The sequence below is a fragment of the Triticum aestivum genome, chromosome 6B (assembly GCF_018294505.1).
Source record: "Triticum aestivum cultivar Chinese Spring chromosome 6B, IWGSC CS RefSeq v2.1, whole genome shotgun sequence".
Taxonomy (NCBI): Eukaryota; Viridiplantae; Streptophyta; class Magnoliopsida; order Poales; family Poaceae; genus Triticum; species Triticum aestivum.
In genome coordinates, this window is record NC_057810.1 from 676,763,406 (window position 1) to 676,777,078 (window position 13,673).

Genomic DNA, 13,673 nt, shown 5'->3' on the forward strand with positions numbered 1-13,673 from the left:
TAAGGAAATATTATAATAACCATTTTATTATTGCCTCTAGGGCATATTTCCATTAGTTGGCTGCCATTGTGAGAGTGAGCGAGCACACAAAGAACAACACAACTCAGTAGAAAAGAGAAAGGAGAGGTGATTCTGTCTAGATTTGATGTATCTGACTAGACAACGTTCAAGGTGGTTATCGACGGCTCAAATGTGCTTGGCTCGACACCAAACTTGATGAGTTAGTTCCTTACTTTGAGTACTTTGACCTGATTAGCTAGTTTGAGAATTGTATCACTGGAGCATCAAATTTGACAGTGTTTTTGTATGTTCGGTCTGCTGAAGTTTAAGCACATAATATTTTTGCAGACGAATAAATTGGGTAGGCAAACAATGTTCGATGAAGTTGAAATTTTGAGGGTATCTCACGAACTTGTGTGTCTGTTTGTCTAGAAAATTTTGAGTTGTTTGGCTCAGCAGTTTGATAGCAGCTGACGAAATATAGAATGGAGCAAAAGTCGTGTTTACTACTGAAATCTTGCCTCTTGTAGTAATAGTTGTTCCTGGCTAGCAACATGTTGAGTGTGTTGTAAATCCCTCTACAGGTTTTAAAGAAAATTCTATACAGTATGTGGTTTTTTTTACTCCTAGGTTTTTCCACGTTAAATTTATGTGTCACATGTGCATTTTGTTTGTGTTTATTCCGTTGCTTGCGTGTTGGTTGAACTTGTCAATAGTTGTTGTCAATGAATTGGTGCATTGCTTTGTTGTTTTCATTGCTCATCAGTGGCATATAACAGTGGTGCAGCCCCAACAGTTACAACATGAAGAAAGTTGTCCAAGGCACTCCATAACCCACCAAGCAAAACACATACGACCAACTAAAACAATAGTTCCATCACTAAGTGTTTACATTTTCCACATGGTTTCATTTTTAGAGGAAATAGTAGGTGAATTAACCTATTGGCTAATTGATATTTTTCATTAGATTATGTACATAACATTATTACTAACAGAACTACAAAGAAAACTGGCCAGCCAGCCATGGGGATCACAAGGTTTTCTCCTAGCTTTGCGACAAATCTTCTTCAGGAATATAAGGTTTTTATGAGGCTGATTACGAGCAAGCATCATTAAAAAAATAACAATGCAGAATAGGATGTATTAAATTCAAGACCTTCACCCACACCATAAGGACCAGCATGGCAGCTAAGTTACATTTTTAGACGATACTTAGCATAATACTCAGATGCAAGATAGTCAGAGCTAGAATTCCACTCCCTTAAAAAGCATGCCCTGTTCAAAGTCATTAGCATAAAAAAGCACTGCCGTTTTCAGGCTAATCATTTTTGCTTTTGATAAGACTCAACAATTCAGTATTAATAGACTAAAACTTGACTCTTTGAAGCTGTCTATTTAAACATCACTACAACTACTAGTTTATAGACTACATATGTAGTGATTGAAGATGTGGTTTGAATTCAAGCATAGGGAAGATGTTATGTTTTTTTTTCGAAATCACATTTCACAAGACAAAGAAGACCGACATCAGAACAACACAGGGCAAAGAGCAAGTTTCAGTTTCCTAGGCATTGACTCTGCTCAGCTGCAGAACGCCAAAATGTTGCATTCATGAATGAACTTACTGGGGTACATCTTCAGTTCGACACAATATGATTTAGGGCTACAGCTACAGCTCAAAGTAGTACAACTACAACTCAATTTCAACGACCCAACAAATTTCCTCAGGAAACGGGCTGCAGTGTCAGCACTACTTATACACACACATCAGATGGCCAGAGGGTTCCATGGTAGCTCCATCGGTTCAGTTCAGCTCAAGCCTTGCGGACAATCACATGGCGCTCCCTCTTGTACTCCACTTCGTCCCTCTGGTGCATGATCACAAGGGCTCTTCTCACCTGAATCAGCAACAGAAAGGGTGGTGAGAAATCTATCAGTTATAGACTATTTTTGTGCATGCTATTTGTTTGAGAGAATTTTTAGTGTGTGATGACAGGTTGCTTACAATGGATTCATTCATCCCCATCCGATTAAGTTCGTCGAGCAGCCGTCGCTCAGATATGTGGCTCCCGATTCCCATCCTTCTCTTTATCTGCGCTTCGGCTTGCTGTTGGGATGAAATGGAAGGGAAACTCAGGAGATGCAAAAGGTTAAAGAAGCTAGATTCTTGTTTTGGATGCAAGAGACTCACCTTGATTTCATTTGCAATCTCCGGTGACAAGTTCAGATGCTCGTTGATTCCAGATCTTGCGGCATCGACAGTGGAGACATTGAACAGTCTAAATGCCTCTTCAATGTGCTCTGGCGTAGCCACACTAGTCCTGAGAACCAATCACATGTCAGCAAGGAATGCCATGATACTTGTTTGTCAGAAGTTAGAGCCCCAAGTCATGATGCTAAATACATAAACATCTTCTAAATGTACCAGAACTGAGCTAGCAGCAAACAAATGCTTGTTGAACAAAATTAGCATGTGATCAGATTGCACTTACAGTCTCATCTTTGCAAGAGATTCGCTCAACCGTATGATAGCTTCAAGCTGCCTCACAGTGATGGGTATGGCTGCAGCTCTTCCTGTCTCATGGGATTGTTGTCTCATTTTCTGCATGATGATCAAACAAAATGGGTAAATATCTGGCAACTATTGTCTAAATAAAAAATTGATTGTGACAATCACCACAAAACCATCATGAAAAATGACTTGAATTTTTCAGAAAGCAGACCCAGAGAACCATTCAAACTGTTGTGGAATTTGCCAAAAACTAAATTACCAGCCATCAGAACAGCAAATATGAACATGGAGAAGCTCAAGACTCACGTAATGTAAAACATATGTACACAGTAATCACTGGGACAAGAAAAAATGATTGAAATCTCAGTTTACAGCAACAGTTTATCAGGTCCATGCGAGTTTCTGATCAGTAAGTACCCAATCTCTATTTTATCATCATTAACACAAACTTCAACTCTACATGTCTTCTCTTGTGCCTGGCAAAGAAGAGATCTTCACCAAAGGCACAGATAAAGCTTACATGTACAGGAGCATGTTATAATAAGATTTGGCTAACTTTCATCATTTCAGGTGGAAAAAATGATACTCCCTCTGTAAACAAATATAAGAGCGTTTAGATCACTAAAAAGCTCTTATATTTCTTTACGGAGGGAGTGCCAAACAAGGAAATAGCAAGTCCAGATAACCAATATGTTCTCATGAACTTAGAAAAAAAAGAATGAAATCTCAGTTTACAGAAACAGTTTATCAGGTCCATGCAAGTTTCTGATCAGTAAGTTCCCAATCTCTATTTTATCATCAATAACGCAAACTTCAACTCTACGTATCTACTCTTGTGCCTGGCAAAGAAGAGATCTTCACCAAAGGCACAGATAAAGCTTACATGTAGAGGAGCATGTTATAATAAGATTTGGCTAACTTTCATCATTTCAGATGGAAAAATGATTCCTAATAAGGAAATAGCAAGTCCAGATAACAATATGTTCTCATGAACTTTAAGCTGACTCATTATGTGATGTGGTGAATTCTGCAGTAGATATACCTGTCTGATCTCAACATATTTATTCTGCAGCATCTCTGCTGCTTTTTCTGAGAGTCGTGGTCTACATGTGTTGCGGCAGTACTCGACGTATCTGCATATTTGTAAGATTATGAATATGATGGAGCTTGACAAATCCTGAGTGAAACATAATATGAAAAATCAACCACACCTTTTCAGCCAATTCTCTCCTTCATTGGCATTTGTGTTCTTGTTTGCTTGAGTTGCAGCACCACTGGCATGCACCTTAATGATGTGGTTTGCTATTCGCTGCATTTGAAGTTCACTTAGTCTATAGCTTACAGGACTACCAAGTATCTGAAGAAAGAAATTTGATCCATACCTTATCTTGCTCATACATTCTGACATCTTTAACTATGAAGATTAGATCAAACCGAGAAAGGATTGTTGTCTGCAGATCTATGTTATCTTGTGCGGTCTGATGAACAGCAGAAGACAGTTAACAAACTTTGCACTAGAATAGTATATTCATTTCAAAATCGAATAAGTAGGTCACAACAAAACAGATGGACTAACCTTCAGGTCATCATACCGCCCCGAAATTGGATTGGCAGCTGCAAGAACTGAGGTCCTTGAATTGAGTACTGTTGTAATGCCAGCCTTGGCAATAGATATGGTCTGCTGCTCCATGGCCTCATGAATTGCAACTCTGGAACCACACAAGAATAACAAAACAGATTAAAATGATTATAAGAGGGTACAAAATAAACAGGCACACAATGTTATATTCTAGTTTAGACAAAGGGCTAGTTAAACGTTACCTGTCTTCAGGCCTCATCTTGTCAAATTCATCAATACAAACTACTCCGCCATCAGCCAGCACCATGGCCCCTCCTTCCAAATAAAACTCACGCTGTGCAGGAAAAGAATAGTCTTTTACACACAGAACAAATACTTCAGAGTAAACAGAACAAGTGATTCAATTTAGAAAAGCATACCGAGTTACTATCCCGGGTTACAGATGCTGTAAGACCAGCTGCAGATGAACCTTTTCCAGAGGTATAGACTGCAATTGGTGCAGTCTTCTCTACAAACTTCAGAAACTGTCCAAATGTAGAAATGTGTGTCACTCAATCAGAAATCATTGGTCTTTATGTGTAAAAACCAGAAACGATTATTTTGGCAAATTACATTTACTAAACTAGAGTATCACATGAATCCAACATGCAAGCGTAGACATTATAGAGTGGAAGGGCCACACTCCTGCCTAATGCATACAAGAAAAGGTTGAGCACTCAAGCATAAGAGTATAACATACTGACACATGCAACAGCAAAAGGAAAGCAAAGGAGAGCAGGACCTTATAACTGAAAGTTGACTGGCTTGAAAGCTACTTGCTAGTTCAAGCCTTCAACGTATCAAACTATATTACGTTTCACTCCTTCCAAATATTCCAGCAAGTGAAATCACTAACCATTTATAAATTTCAACTCTAGGGAGTTGACAAGACTGATATGACCTATATTATCAAGTTACTTGCCAACAAACTAAATGCCATGACCCGTGATAACTTAAAACAGCACTTGCCTGGGATTTTGCTGTGGATGGATCACCCAAAAGCAAGGCATGAATGTCCCCTCTCAAACGGACACCATCTGGTAGCCTCTGTAGTAGAAAACAGTTTAAACAGCATGGGAGCACGACCCAATTAGCTACAGAATAAAATTTAATTTGCAATACATATAACATATCAGAGGCTGACAAGATCAAATACCTTCTTTGATCCCCCAAACAAAAGGCACGCAATAGCTTTCTTGACATCACCATGACCATAAATTGAAGGGCCAATCATTGAACAAATCTTGGCATATGCATCCGGCCTCTGTGCAAATTCTTTGAATTCCATTTCCTGCAACCCAACAATAAAGTTAACATCACAGGGAAAAAGTGCAGCTCCCATGATTAATGAAAACAGAAGAAATTAAACTACCTCATCAAGTGTGAAATGTGAGGGGCCATTTGTGTTGTCATCTCGAGACTGCTCTAACCCCACAATTCTAATGTAGGGCTGTTTAACTCCAACAGCACCTTTCTGGCTGCAAAATGAATATACGGCAGCATCAGCCATGTAACCAGCCTAGATAACAACAACAAAAACTCTGGTTCCAAAACGTACTTGTTTGTCCCAGATGCTTGGAATACACTGTAGATGCCGACGACAGTTAATCTAGTCCCCGGAACAATTGTCTGAACAAGATGTCTATCTACAGAAAGCAGCACATTCCGTGGAAGCTCACCAGTTGGAACATCCTGGAAGACGATATTAACAAAGATTAATAATTGTAGTCATGTTACAGTAGTTAGCCAGTGAACATCACATAAAAGTGGATTACTGCAACTCAACAGTTCTGCAGGAAGCATAATACTAACCTCAGGATTTTCCTGCAATTTGAGAGTCTGTAGATCCACATACTTGCTCTTGTCAGGAACTGCAATCCAGGGGTCCAGGGGGCAAGGCTCTTCTCCCGGCTAAGGAAGCGAAACAATCAGATACATGTACCACCGCCATTAACAATCCAAAACTAAACAGTATGGCAATGACTGAATATGATCACCGAGAAATATACCTGAGGAACATGATCACAGGATCGTGGGACAATAGCCCCACCGAGGCCTGGCCTGCACGGCACAGTCCTCACACTCCTGCAGTTCTTGCAGAGCAGTGTCACATGAGTGGCCTTGGCCTTCACCCTCGAAGCAGCAATTGCAATACCCGCAATTTTCACCAGTTTCGACATGTAATCTGCCTGTAATTTTTATGTTGGTTATCGGAATGGAGTTCCTAAAAATCTCCGGAATGTGCTAATTTGTAGAATTTGTTCCAGAACTGACCCCAATAGATCTCATGGAGACGCAATTCTCCTTGGAGGAGAGGAAGATCTGCACATCGCCGGTGACGGGCTCCTCCATTTCCCCGGTCTCGCCGGCAACCTTCGACCTGAGGCTGGCGAGAACCTCTGATCCAGCCGTCTCGAACTGCAGAAACCCACCACACGAAGAGTTAAACAGAGCTCTGAATCAACAGATAAAAGACAGACATGACATAGTTTCAGATAGCCCGTCAGACCAAAAAATAAAAAAGACGGTTCAGAGATGGGAACGCACCAGCGGCAGGTAGTCCGCGGGCGCCTTGCGGATCCGGTCGGCAAGCTCGGCGTCGAAGGCGTCGAGGTCCTCGATGGCGACGGTGACATGGTCGCGGTTGTGCACGAGGCTCTCGCTGGAAAGAAACAGGGGAACGCGTCCACGGGTCAGCCTACTAGCCCGATTCGACCAGATCTGGCGAGGAGAGGGGGGGAGGGGGTACCGGTAGGGGAAGTCGCCGGTGGGGCCGGTGAAGCCGCGGAGGAACTCCTTGAACTTGCGGAGGGCGGAGTGGCGGGTGATGTCGGCGGCGGCGGGGTCGCCCTGCGGGAACTGCGCCTGGTCGCTGTAGAAGACGGCGCCCTCGTCCCAGCCCGACATGGTGGCGGCGGCGAGGAGGTGGGGGAGGGGGACGCGCGGGCGCGTGGGATGGGTGCCGGCGCGGAGGGGGGAGGGGAGACGGGGATGGGGGTGGGGATGGAAGGGGTGGCGCGAAGAGGGTAATAGAGAGGACGGTTTGGCGGGAAAGCGGTGCGCGTTTTGGCGGGAGGAGGCTGTTGCGCTCTGCCGCGCTCGTGCTCGTCTAGGGTTTGGTTGGGCTGTTCTTGCGGCGAGGCCGGGTTCGTTGGTGGGCTGATAGTGTGTGGGCTTGGGTCTGGAATGATAATAGTGGGCTGGTAAGGGTGTCCTAAGTGTCTCTTCTCTTTTTACTAATTTTATTACTAAAACCCCTAAAAAATAATTTTACTAATAAAAGAAAAACAACCCTCCATCCCGAAATAAGTGACATGGTTTTAGTTTGAAATTTAGTGAAACATCAAAATACTCCCTCCGCCCATAATAAGGGTCGTAGTTTTAGTTCAAAATTTAGTTGAACAAGGAAAATACTCCCAGTCCCAAAATAGACTGGGAGTATTTTTCTTGCACATAAATATCATATCTCAAGGATTGTTCCAATAGAAATGGTTTATTTTTTCTTTACACACAGACGACCTGAATTCCATTTTGTTCCTTTTTAACAAAAACTTGTTATGTCTATACAATATTTGTGTATTGCTATTTGATTAACCATAAACTTTAACATTTTTGGTCATTTTCTGGGAGATTGAACAATAAATTGAGTACATCACATTTTGCAACTGCAAACAAATACTAAAATTGATTAAAAAAATCATATATATTGTATGTGGACTGGTAAGGGCGCCCCAATTTTTTTACTCTAACAGAACTCTCTTTTTTACTATTGTTGGGATAAAATATTTTTCTCAACAATATTATTCTAAGAAAATGGTTATTTTTTTCTTTACACACGGACGAACTGAATTCCATTTTATTCCTTTTAGAAAAAAACTATATAATGTTTTCTTAACTAAAAGCATAAAAGTTTTGGTCATTTTTCCTAGGAATTCGTGGAGTAAGTTCAGGCACCACATTGTTACAACTACAATATAATACTAGAATGAACAAGGATTGTGTAGCTTCAAATAAGAGGCTTGCTACTTACGAAATTTTAAATCCACATGATACTCCTACTTTTTTGTCTAGATTTTGCTTCCACTTAATGAATACTCGTTGACATGGTGACGGGAGGCTGAGAGAACGGCCAAGAGAGGAGTCAGGACGACCGGAAGGAAAGAGGAGGAGGAGAAGAGCATGAGATGGATGATGGTGTACGAGTCGAATTAAACCTTCCTACACGGTCATGTCGACGAAGTGCGAGAGGTCTTATTGATTTAGCCACGTGCTTATTAAAACTGAGATGCATTTTCAGTGTAAATTAGTTCTAGGATTGGACCACATATGATTGCTCGTCCTCAAAGTGACCGGCAAAGGTCCCCTAAAGAAAAGTAACCGGTAAAGGCAGATTGATTTTCTCGTGTTGAGACTTGAGAGACAACCGTGTCATGCCGTTTCAGTTTTTAAATATCGAGCTACATTCTTCCACTCTAACTTTTGACAAAACAGAAAAAAGGTCGACAAACAATTCTCTCTTCGAACTCGGGGAATACCGTGGGTGTAAAAGGCAGCTCGAGAAATCTCAGAACGTGGTTTTCTCGGGGCGGAGTGGCTCAGAATCAGACGGCTGTGGCTTAACCACGTCCCTCTCACTGTTCGAATCCCCCGGCCGGAGAAGTCGACAGCATAAATCCATCCGTCCAACAGAGAAGCTCCGCAGTTCTGACGGAGACTCCAAGGCCATCGCCATCCACCCGCTCCGCCCCGCTCTGATCCCAGATCACCCTCGCACCCTCTTCCTCCTCCGCGCGCTGCAGCTCTCGCCCCCCGCGGATGGCCTCCGCCCTCTCCGCGCCGGCGGCCTCCGCCGTCGCCGCCGCCCGGTGCAAGGCACGGGCCCGCTTCTTCCCACCTGTCTGTCGGTGTCTCTGCTTTTGGCAGTGGATTCTGAGCCTTTTTTTCATCTGTTTTTTCGTGGGCGCAGGTGTTCGGAGGAGGAAGGAACGATGGGAGGGCCGGGTGCCGCGTCGGGGTCGCGAGGAAGGTGACTGATCCGATCCTGTGCCCCCTCTCGCTCCGTCTTTCCTAGATCCCACATTTGATTTGTGAATTGGTTCGGTTCTGTCACGCGACTGCGCTAGATGGTTCTGGGCCCCTGTCATAGGTGTTCCTGTGCGTGTACGACTCAAATAGGCGCTGACTTCCTGGATTGGCAATCCTCGGCTGCTACTGGTTTAGTGTTAACACGTGCAGTAATATGTTCAGAATCGACTAAGCAAGTAGAGTACATAGTTTGCACCGTGGTTGGCAATCATGAAGTTCTAATACTTACTTACTTACGAAGCCTTTTATCCCAAACAAGTTGGGGTAGGCTAGATATGAAACCCTTTCACGAGGACTTCCCAGGAGGTCACCCATCCTAGTACTACTCTCGTCCAAATGGATTTCATACCCAAAAGACTGGCTAGTTTTTACGTTGGCTCGCCAAGCCTATCACAACCCTTAGATATGAAACCCTTTCATGAGGACTTCCCAGGAGGTCACCCATCCTAGTACTACTCTCGCTCAAATGGGTTTCATACCTATGGGACTGGCTAGTTTTTACGTTGGCTCGCGAACCTATCACAACCCTCCTCCTTTACCCGGGCTTGGGACCGGCTATGCCTAGAAGACATAGGCGGAGTTATAAAATTTGTGTGGCCTCGTAGCTTGCTTCCTGGGCTGGTAATTCAGGACTGCTAGTGGTTCTACTTGGGTTGTTCTCGATTCAGGGCTGTGATTTCCAATTGTGCACGATTTCACGAGCTTTTAGAACAATAGTGAGTCACGCAGAATCTTATCTGGGCTGCTGGTGTCTCCTGGGATTCAGACTTAGCATGACTCCGATACGCACCTTTCCTAATTCCAACTTTTCAGTGACCTTTCAGCTCTGCTAGTCAGGATCGAGTGCTAAGTAGAAATATTAATAATCAGGAACGCTCTTAAGGATTCGAAGGATGAAGTGTTCTCTGTGAATAATTTCTGTTCATAGATCATAAAGTATGCTGACTTCTTTTGAGAACAAGCAGTCATTGACACATGAACAAACATGAAGCTGCGCTTTAATTCTGCACAGCTATAAACATGGTGTGCTTAGTCCAGGCTTCTTATGGTAGAAGTAGTTATACGTATTTACTGTACTGATAGCGATAGGACCACTCTAGACTTCTAGAGTTGCTCGTTTCAAAGTTGAGGCACATTGCAGTTGGTAGTGTAGCTGGTTAAGCCAGCATTTCTGTTTCTCCATGGATGATCCTTTTGTATGTGACAGCTGTGCCTTAAAGCCTTGTGCCATTCCAATATTTGACATCTCATGATATGGTTTGTGCTTTGAAATTTAATTCTTCCTTTGCCGGTTTGGATGCAGAATACTGGCCACATAACGATGGCACTTGCAGTAGACGCTTCTCGCTTTGAAGGAGTGCCGATGGCCCCTCCAGACCCGATTCTTGGGGTTTCGGAAGCATTTAAAGCAGATACAAGTGATCTGAAGCTCAACCTTGGCGTTGGTGCCTATAGAACGGAAGAGCTACAGCCCGCTGTCCTCAATGTTGTCAAGAAGGTAAGTCTAATCGTCCTTGGCATTTCCTGAATAATTTAGGTTCCTATTTTGATGTGCTACTGCTACATGTGGTAGGCTGAAAAACTTATGTTGGAGAAAGGAGAAAACAAGGAGGTACGATGCAATTTTACAATTCAGATGATTTGGACATGGTCATAAAGAATCATATTTTCCTTCTATTCTTTCATTGAGAATGAAAAGCTGAATGTTTTCTTTATGGTGCAGTATCTGCCTATTGAAGGCTTCGCTGCATTTAACAAAGCAACTGCAGATCTATTGCTTGGAGCTGACAATCCTGTCATCAAGCAAGGACGGGTATGGATTATGCAGCCCTTGCCATCGCTCTTGTTCTATTATGACTGCCTGACAAGCTGTCACCTGAGGAGTTTTCTCTTATGTTTAGTTAACCTTATTTAGTAATCACTCCTGCTGTAGGTTGCTACTCTTCAGTCTCTCTCAGGGACTGGATCATTACGCCTTGCTGCAGCATTTATTCAGAGATACTTCCCTGATTCAAAAGTACTTATATCATCTCCCACATGGGGTATGTATGGCGAATTGGGAACTGCAACTAGTGCTCAACTGCTCATGACTTCATGTGCATAGGTCTATTTCTCATTGTTTTCTGTGGTGAATCTCATGAATTTGTTCAATTTATATGTTAACAGGAAACCACAAAAACATATTCAATGATGCTAGGGTACCATGGTCAGAATACCGGTATTATGATCCCAAGACTGTTGGGCTGGATTTTGAGGGAATGATAGCTGACATACAGGTACCTAAAATATCTGTACCAAGAAAATTAAACATTATTCAAATATTTCTCTTTGCATTTTTTTTGGAACCTGCATTGCTATTTTTCATTGACCAAACTTCATTAAGAGCAGTTTTTTCTTTCTATTGGGTTGCACTCACTGGCGGAGCGTCAGGATTGGGCCATGTCCTGTCCCATCCTTCTCTCCAAGCATTCTCTTAGGATTTGGTAGTATTACTTTGGCCGACTAGCAAGAAATGGCCCACTCTGTGCTGAACTGTCCCCTTCATGTGCTCCTCCACTGGTTGCACTCCTTTTTTATTAACTGAAATGGTTGCGCTCATCATATGGAAGTTGCAATCTGGAAATGAACTGACTTTTCCTATTTACTATTGTTAATTTCTTATGCACCGGTTATTGTTTGTCCTAATGTATATACTCTTTGCAAACTAGGCTGCCCCAGAGGGGTCTTTTGTTCTGCTACATGGTTGTGCTCACAATCCAACTGGAATAGACCCAACTCCTGAACAGTGGGAGAAACTGGCAGATGTGATTGAAGAGAAAAAACATATGCCTTTCTTTGATGTTGCCTATCAGGTGAATGGTTTTCGTGTGGGCTTTCTTTAATTTATTTTCACAATTTGTCTCTTACTGACTGTTATATTTTCTTTGTAGGGTTTTGCCAGTGGAAGCCTTGATGAAGATGCATCTTCTGTCAGGCTTTTTGTTAAGCGTGGCCTGGAAGTGTTCGTTGCACAGTCTTACAGCAAGAACCTTGGTCTATATGCAGAAAGGATCGGTGCGATAAATGTCATTTGCTCAGCACCGGAAGTTGCAGATAGGTAATCTTGTGTTTTAAATGGTCGACTGCTTGCCTACCGGCCTTTCCCCCTTACATTCAGTTGCATGAAATGCTATTTTATTTCTGCCCTTCATCCTGCACACCGTACGGTGATAGTCCTTCTCTAAGAATCTGTATGAATTCTGAATTGTCTATGTATTATAACACTGGAAGCTTTGCAGGGTGAAGAGCCAGCTGAAGCGATTGGCGCGGCCCATGTACTCAAACCCACCTATTCACGGTGCCAAGATCGTCGCCAACGTTGTTGGAGACCCTACCATGTTCGGTGAGTGGAAGGAAGAGATGGAACAAATGGCCGGTCGGATCAAGAACGTTCGGCAGAAGCTTTATGATAGCTTGACTGAAAAGGACCAGTCTGGCAAGGACTGGTCTTTCATTCTGCGCCAGATAGGCATGTTCTCGTTCACGGGCTTGAACAGACCCCAGGTGACTTTGCCTTTGAATTCCACAGATGACAAATTGTTTTCACATATTATCTTTGAATGATATGTCAGCAGAAGCGTATCATTGTGTAACCGTCTAAGTTCCCTCTTTCGTGTTTTGCAGAGCGATAACATGACCGATAAATGGCACATATACATGACCAAGGACGGGAGGATTTCGTTGGCAGGGTTGAACCTGGCGAAGTGCGAGTACCTTGCCGATGCCATCATCGACTCCTTCCACAATGTCAACTAGATTATGATTTGCGTCGCGGCCACGATACCGCGATTAGTTCCTTCTATAGTTTGCTGGGATTTTTGGGTCCTTCCAGCTCGAGTTCTTAGTCAGGATGTTGACGACGTGTCCGGTAATTCAGAGGTAATAAATAATCCGGCAAAACTCACGAATGCTTAGCACTTGTACGGTCCTTACAAGTTTGTAATACTCTACTAATTAATTATATATGATGGCATCGTGTTCGCAAAAAAATATACGATGGCATCTGCAAGTAGCCTTTTTTGTGCCATCTCAAAGTTTATTTTTCCTTTTTGGTTGGAGGTAGTATTATTATTTCTTTTTAGCACCAACTCTGAAGATTCTTGGACCACCCCCCATACCATAGCCATGGTAGTTTCTCTAGTGCGTCGTTTTTTACAATCTTTGTTTCTTCCATGAGCAATGCCTGGAGGCCATCAAAATGGATCCAGGCCTCTAAAATGTGCTGCGAAGTCTAAGGGACATTATGTGAAGGGAAAAATGGCAGGTTTCTGATGGCAACTCTTGAGGTCCTGCCTTTGAGTGGTGGTTGCTCGTGTGGAGCTGGTTTTCCTCTCAATGGAGGCAGCCAGTTCAACCAAGCCCTTCTTTCTGCCCTGTGCAAAACCTTTCTTCATGGAGGTCCTTGCCGGCCATGCCCGG

The 13,673-nt window shown here is 43.0% G+C and overlaps 2 protein-coding genes and 1 non-coding gene across 3 annotated transcripts; 1 reads left to right on the top strand and 2 right to left on the bottom strand.

Moving 5' to 3' along the window:
- Positions 1-1,554: 1,554 nt before the first annotated feature.
- Positions 1,555-7,131, bottom strand: LOC123139149 (DNA replication licensing factor MCM5). The gene is made up of 19 exons (XM_044558949.1): positions 6,880-7,131; positions 6,678-6,792; positions 6,405-6,548; positions 6,140-6,319; positions 5,943-6,041; positions 5,689-5,822; positions 5,503-5,608; positions 5,287-5,421; positions 5,100-5,177; positions 4,511-4,615; positions 4,334-4,425; positions 4,089-4,221; positions 3,895-3,990; positions 3,724-3,821; positions 3,555-3,645; positions 2,493-2,602; positions 2,192-2,321; positions 2,006-2,107; positions 1,555-1,898 (listed from the first exon to the last, which is right to left on the bottom strand). Exons 1-19 carry the CDS (start codon positions 7,035-7,037, stop codon positions 1,815-1,817), a joined length of 2,190 nt encoding a protein of 729 aa, XP_044414884.1. The 5' UTR covers positions 7,038-7,131; the 3' UTR covers positions 1,555-1,814.
- Positions 3,277-3,445, bottom strand: LOC123140463 (small nucleolar RNA snoR127). The gene has a single exon (XR_006470020.1). It is a non-coding gene; the product is annotated as a small nucleolar RNA snoR127 (small nucleolar RNA).
- Positions 7,132-8,763: 1,632 nt separating the features above from the next.
- LOC100192196 (aspartate aminotransferase P2, mitochondrial) lies at positions 8,764-13,281 on the top strand. The gene is made up of 11 exons (XM_044558951.1): positions 8,764-9,002; positions 9,097-9,156; positions 10,519-10,713; positions 10,789-10,827; positions 10,939-11,028; positions 11,149-11,257; positions 11,382-11,491; positions 11,924-12,067; positions 12,146-12,312; positions 12,494-12,758; positions 12,879-13,281. Exons 1-11 carry the CDS (start codon positions 8,946-8,948, stop codon positions 13,008-13,010), a joined length of 1,368 nt encoding a protein of 455 aa, XP_044414886.1. The 5' UTR covers positions 8,764-8,945; the 3' UTR covers positions 13,011-13,281.
- Positions 13,282-13,673: the final 392 nt, after the last annotated feature.

What these genes read in the sequence shown, in the direction of transcription:
- LOC123139149 (XM_044558949.1), bottom strand. Translation starts at nt 7,037, where the DNA reads ATGTCGGGCTGGGACGAGGGCGCCGTCTTCTACAGCGACCAGGCGCAG. An exon ending in TGTTTGGGGGATCAAAGAAG is followed by an intron (nt 5,178 to 5,286) that starts GTATTTGATCTT and finishes TTTCTACTACAG; the next exon opens with AGGCTACCAGATGGTGTCCG. An exon ending in TAACCCGGGATAGTAACTCG is followed by an intron (nt 4,426 to 4,510) that starts GTATGCTTTTCT and finishes TTTCCTGCACAG; the next exon opens with CGTGAGTTTTATTTGGAAGG.
- LOC100192196 (XM_044558951.1), top strand. Translation starts at nt 8,946, where the DNA reads ATGGCCTCCGCCCTCTCCGCGCCGGCGGCCTCCGCCGTCGCCGCCGCC. An exon ending in GCGTCGGGGTCGCGAGGAAG is followed by an intron (nt 9,157 to 10,518) that starts GTGACTGATCCG and finishes GTTTGGATGCAG; the next exon opens with AATACTGGCCACATAACGAT. An exon ending in AGAAAGGAGAAAACAAGGAG is followed by an intron (nt 10,828 to 10,938) that starts GTACGATGCAAT and finishes TTTATGGTGCAG; the next exon opens with TATCTGCCTATTGAAGGCTT.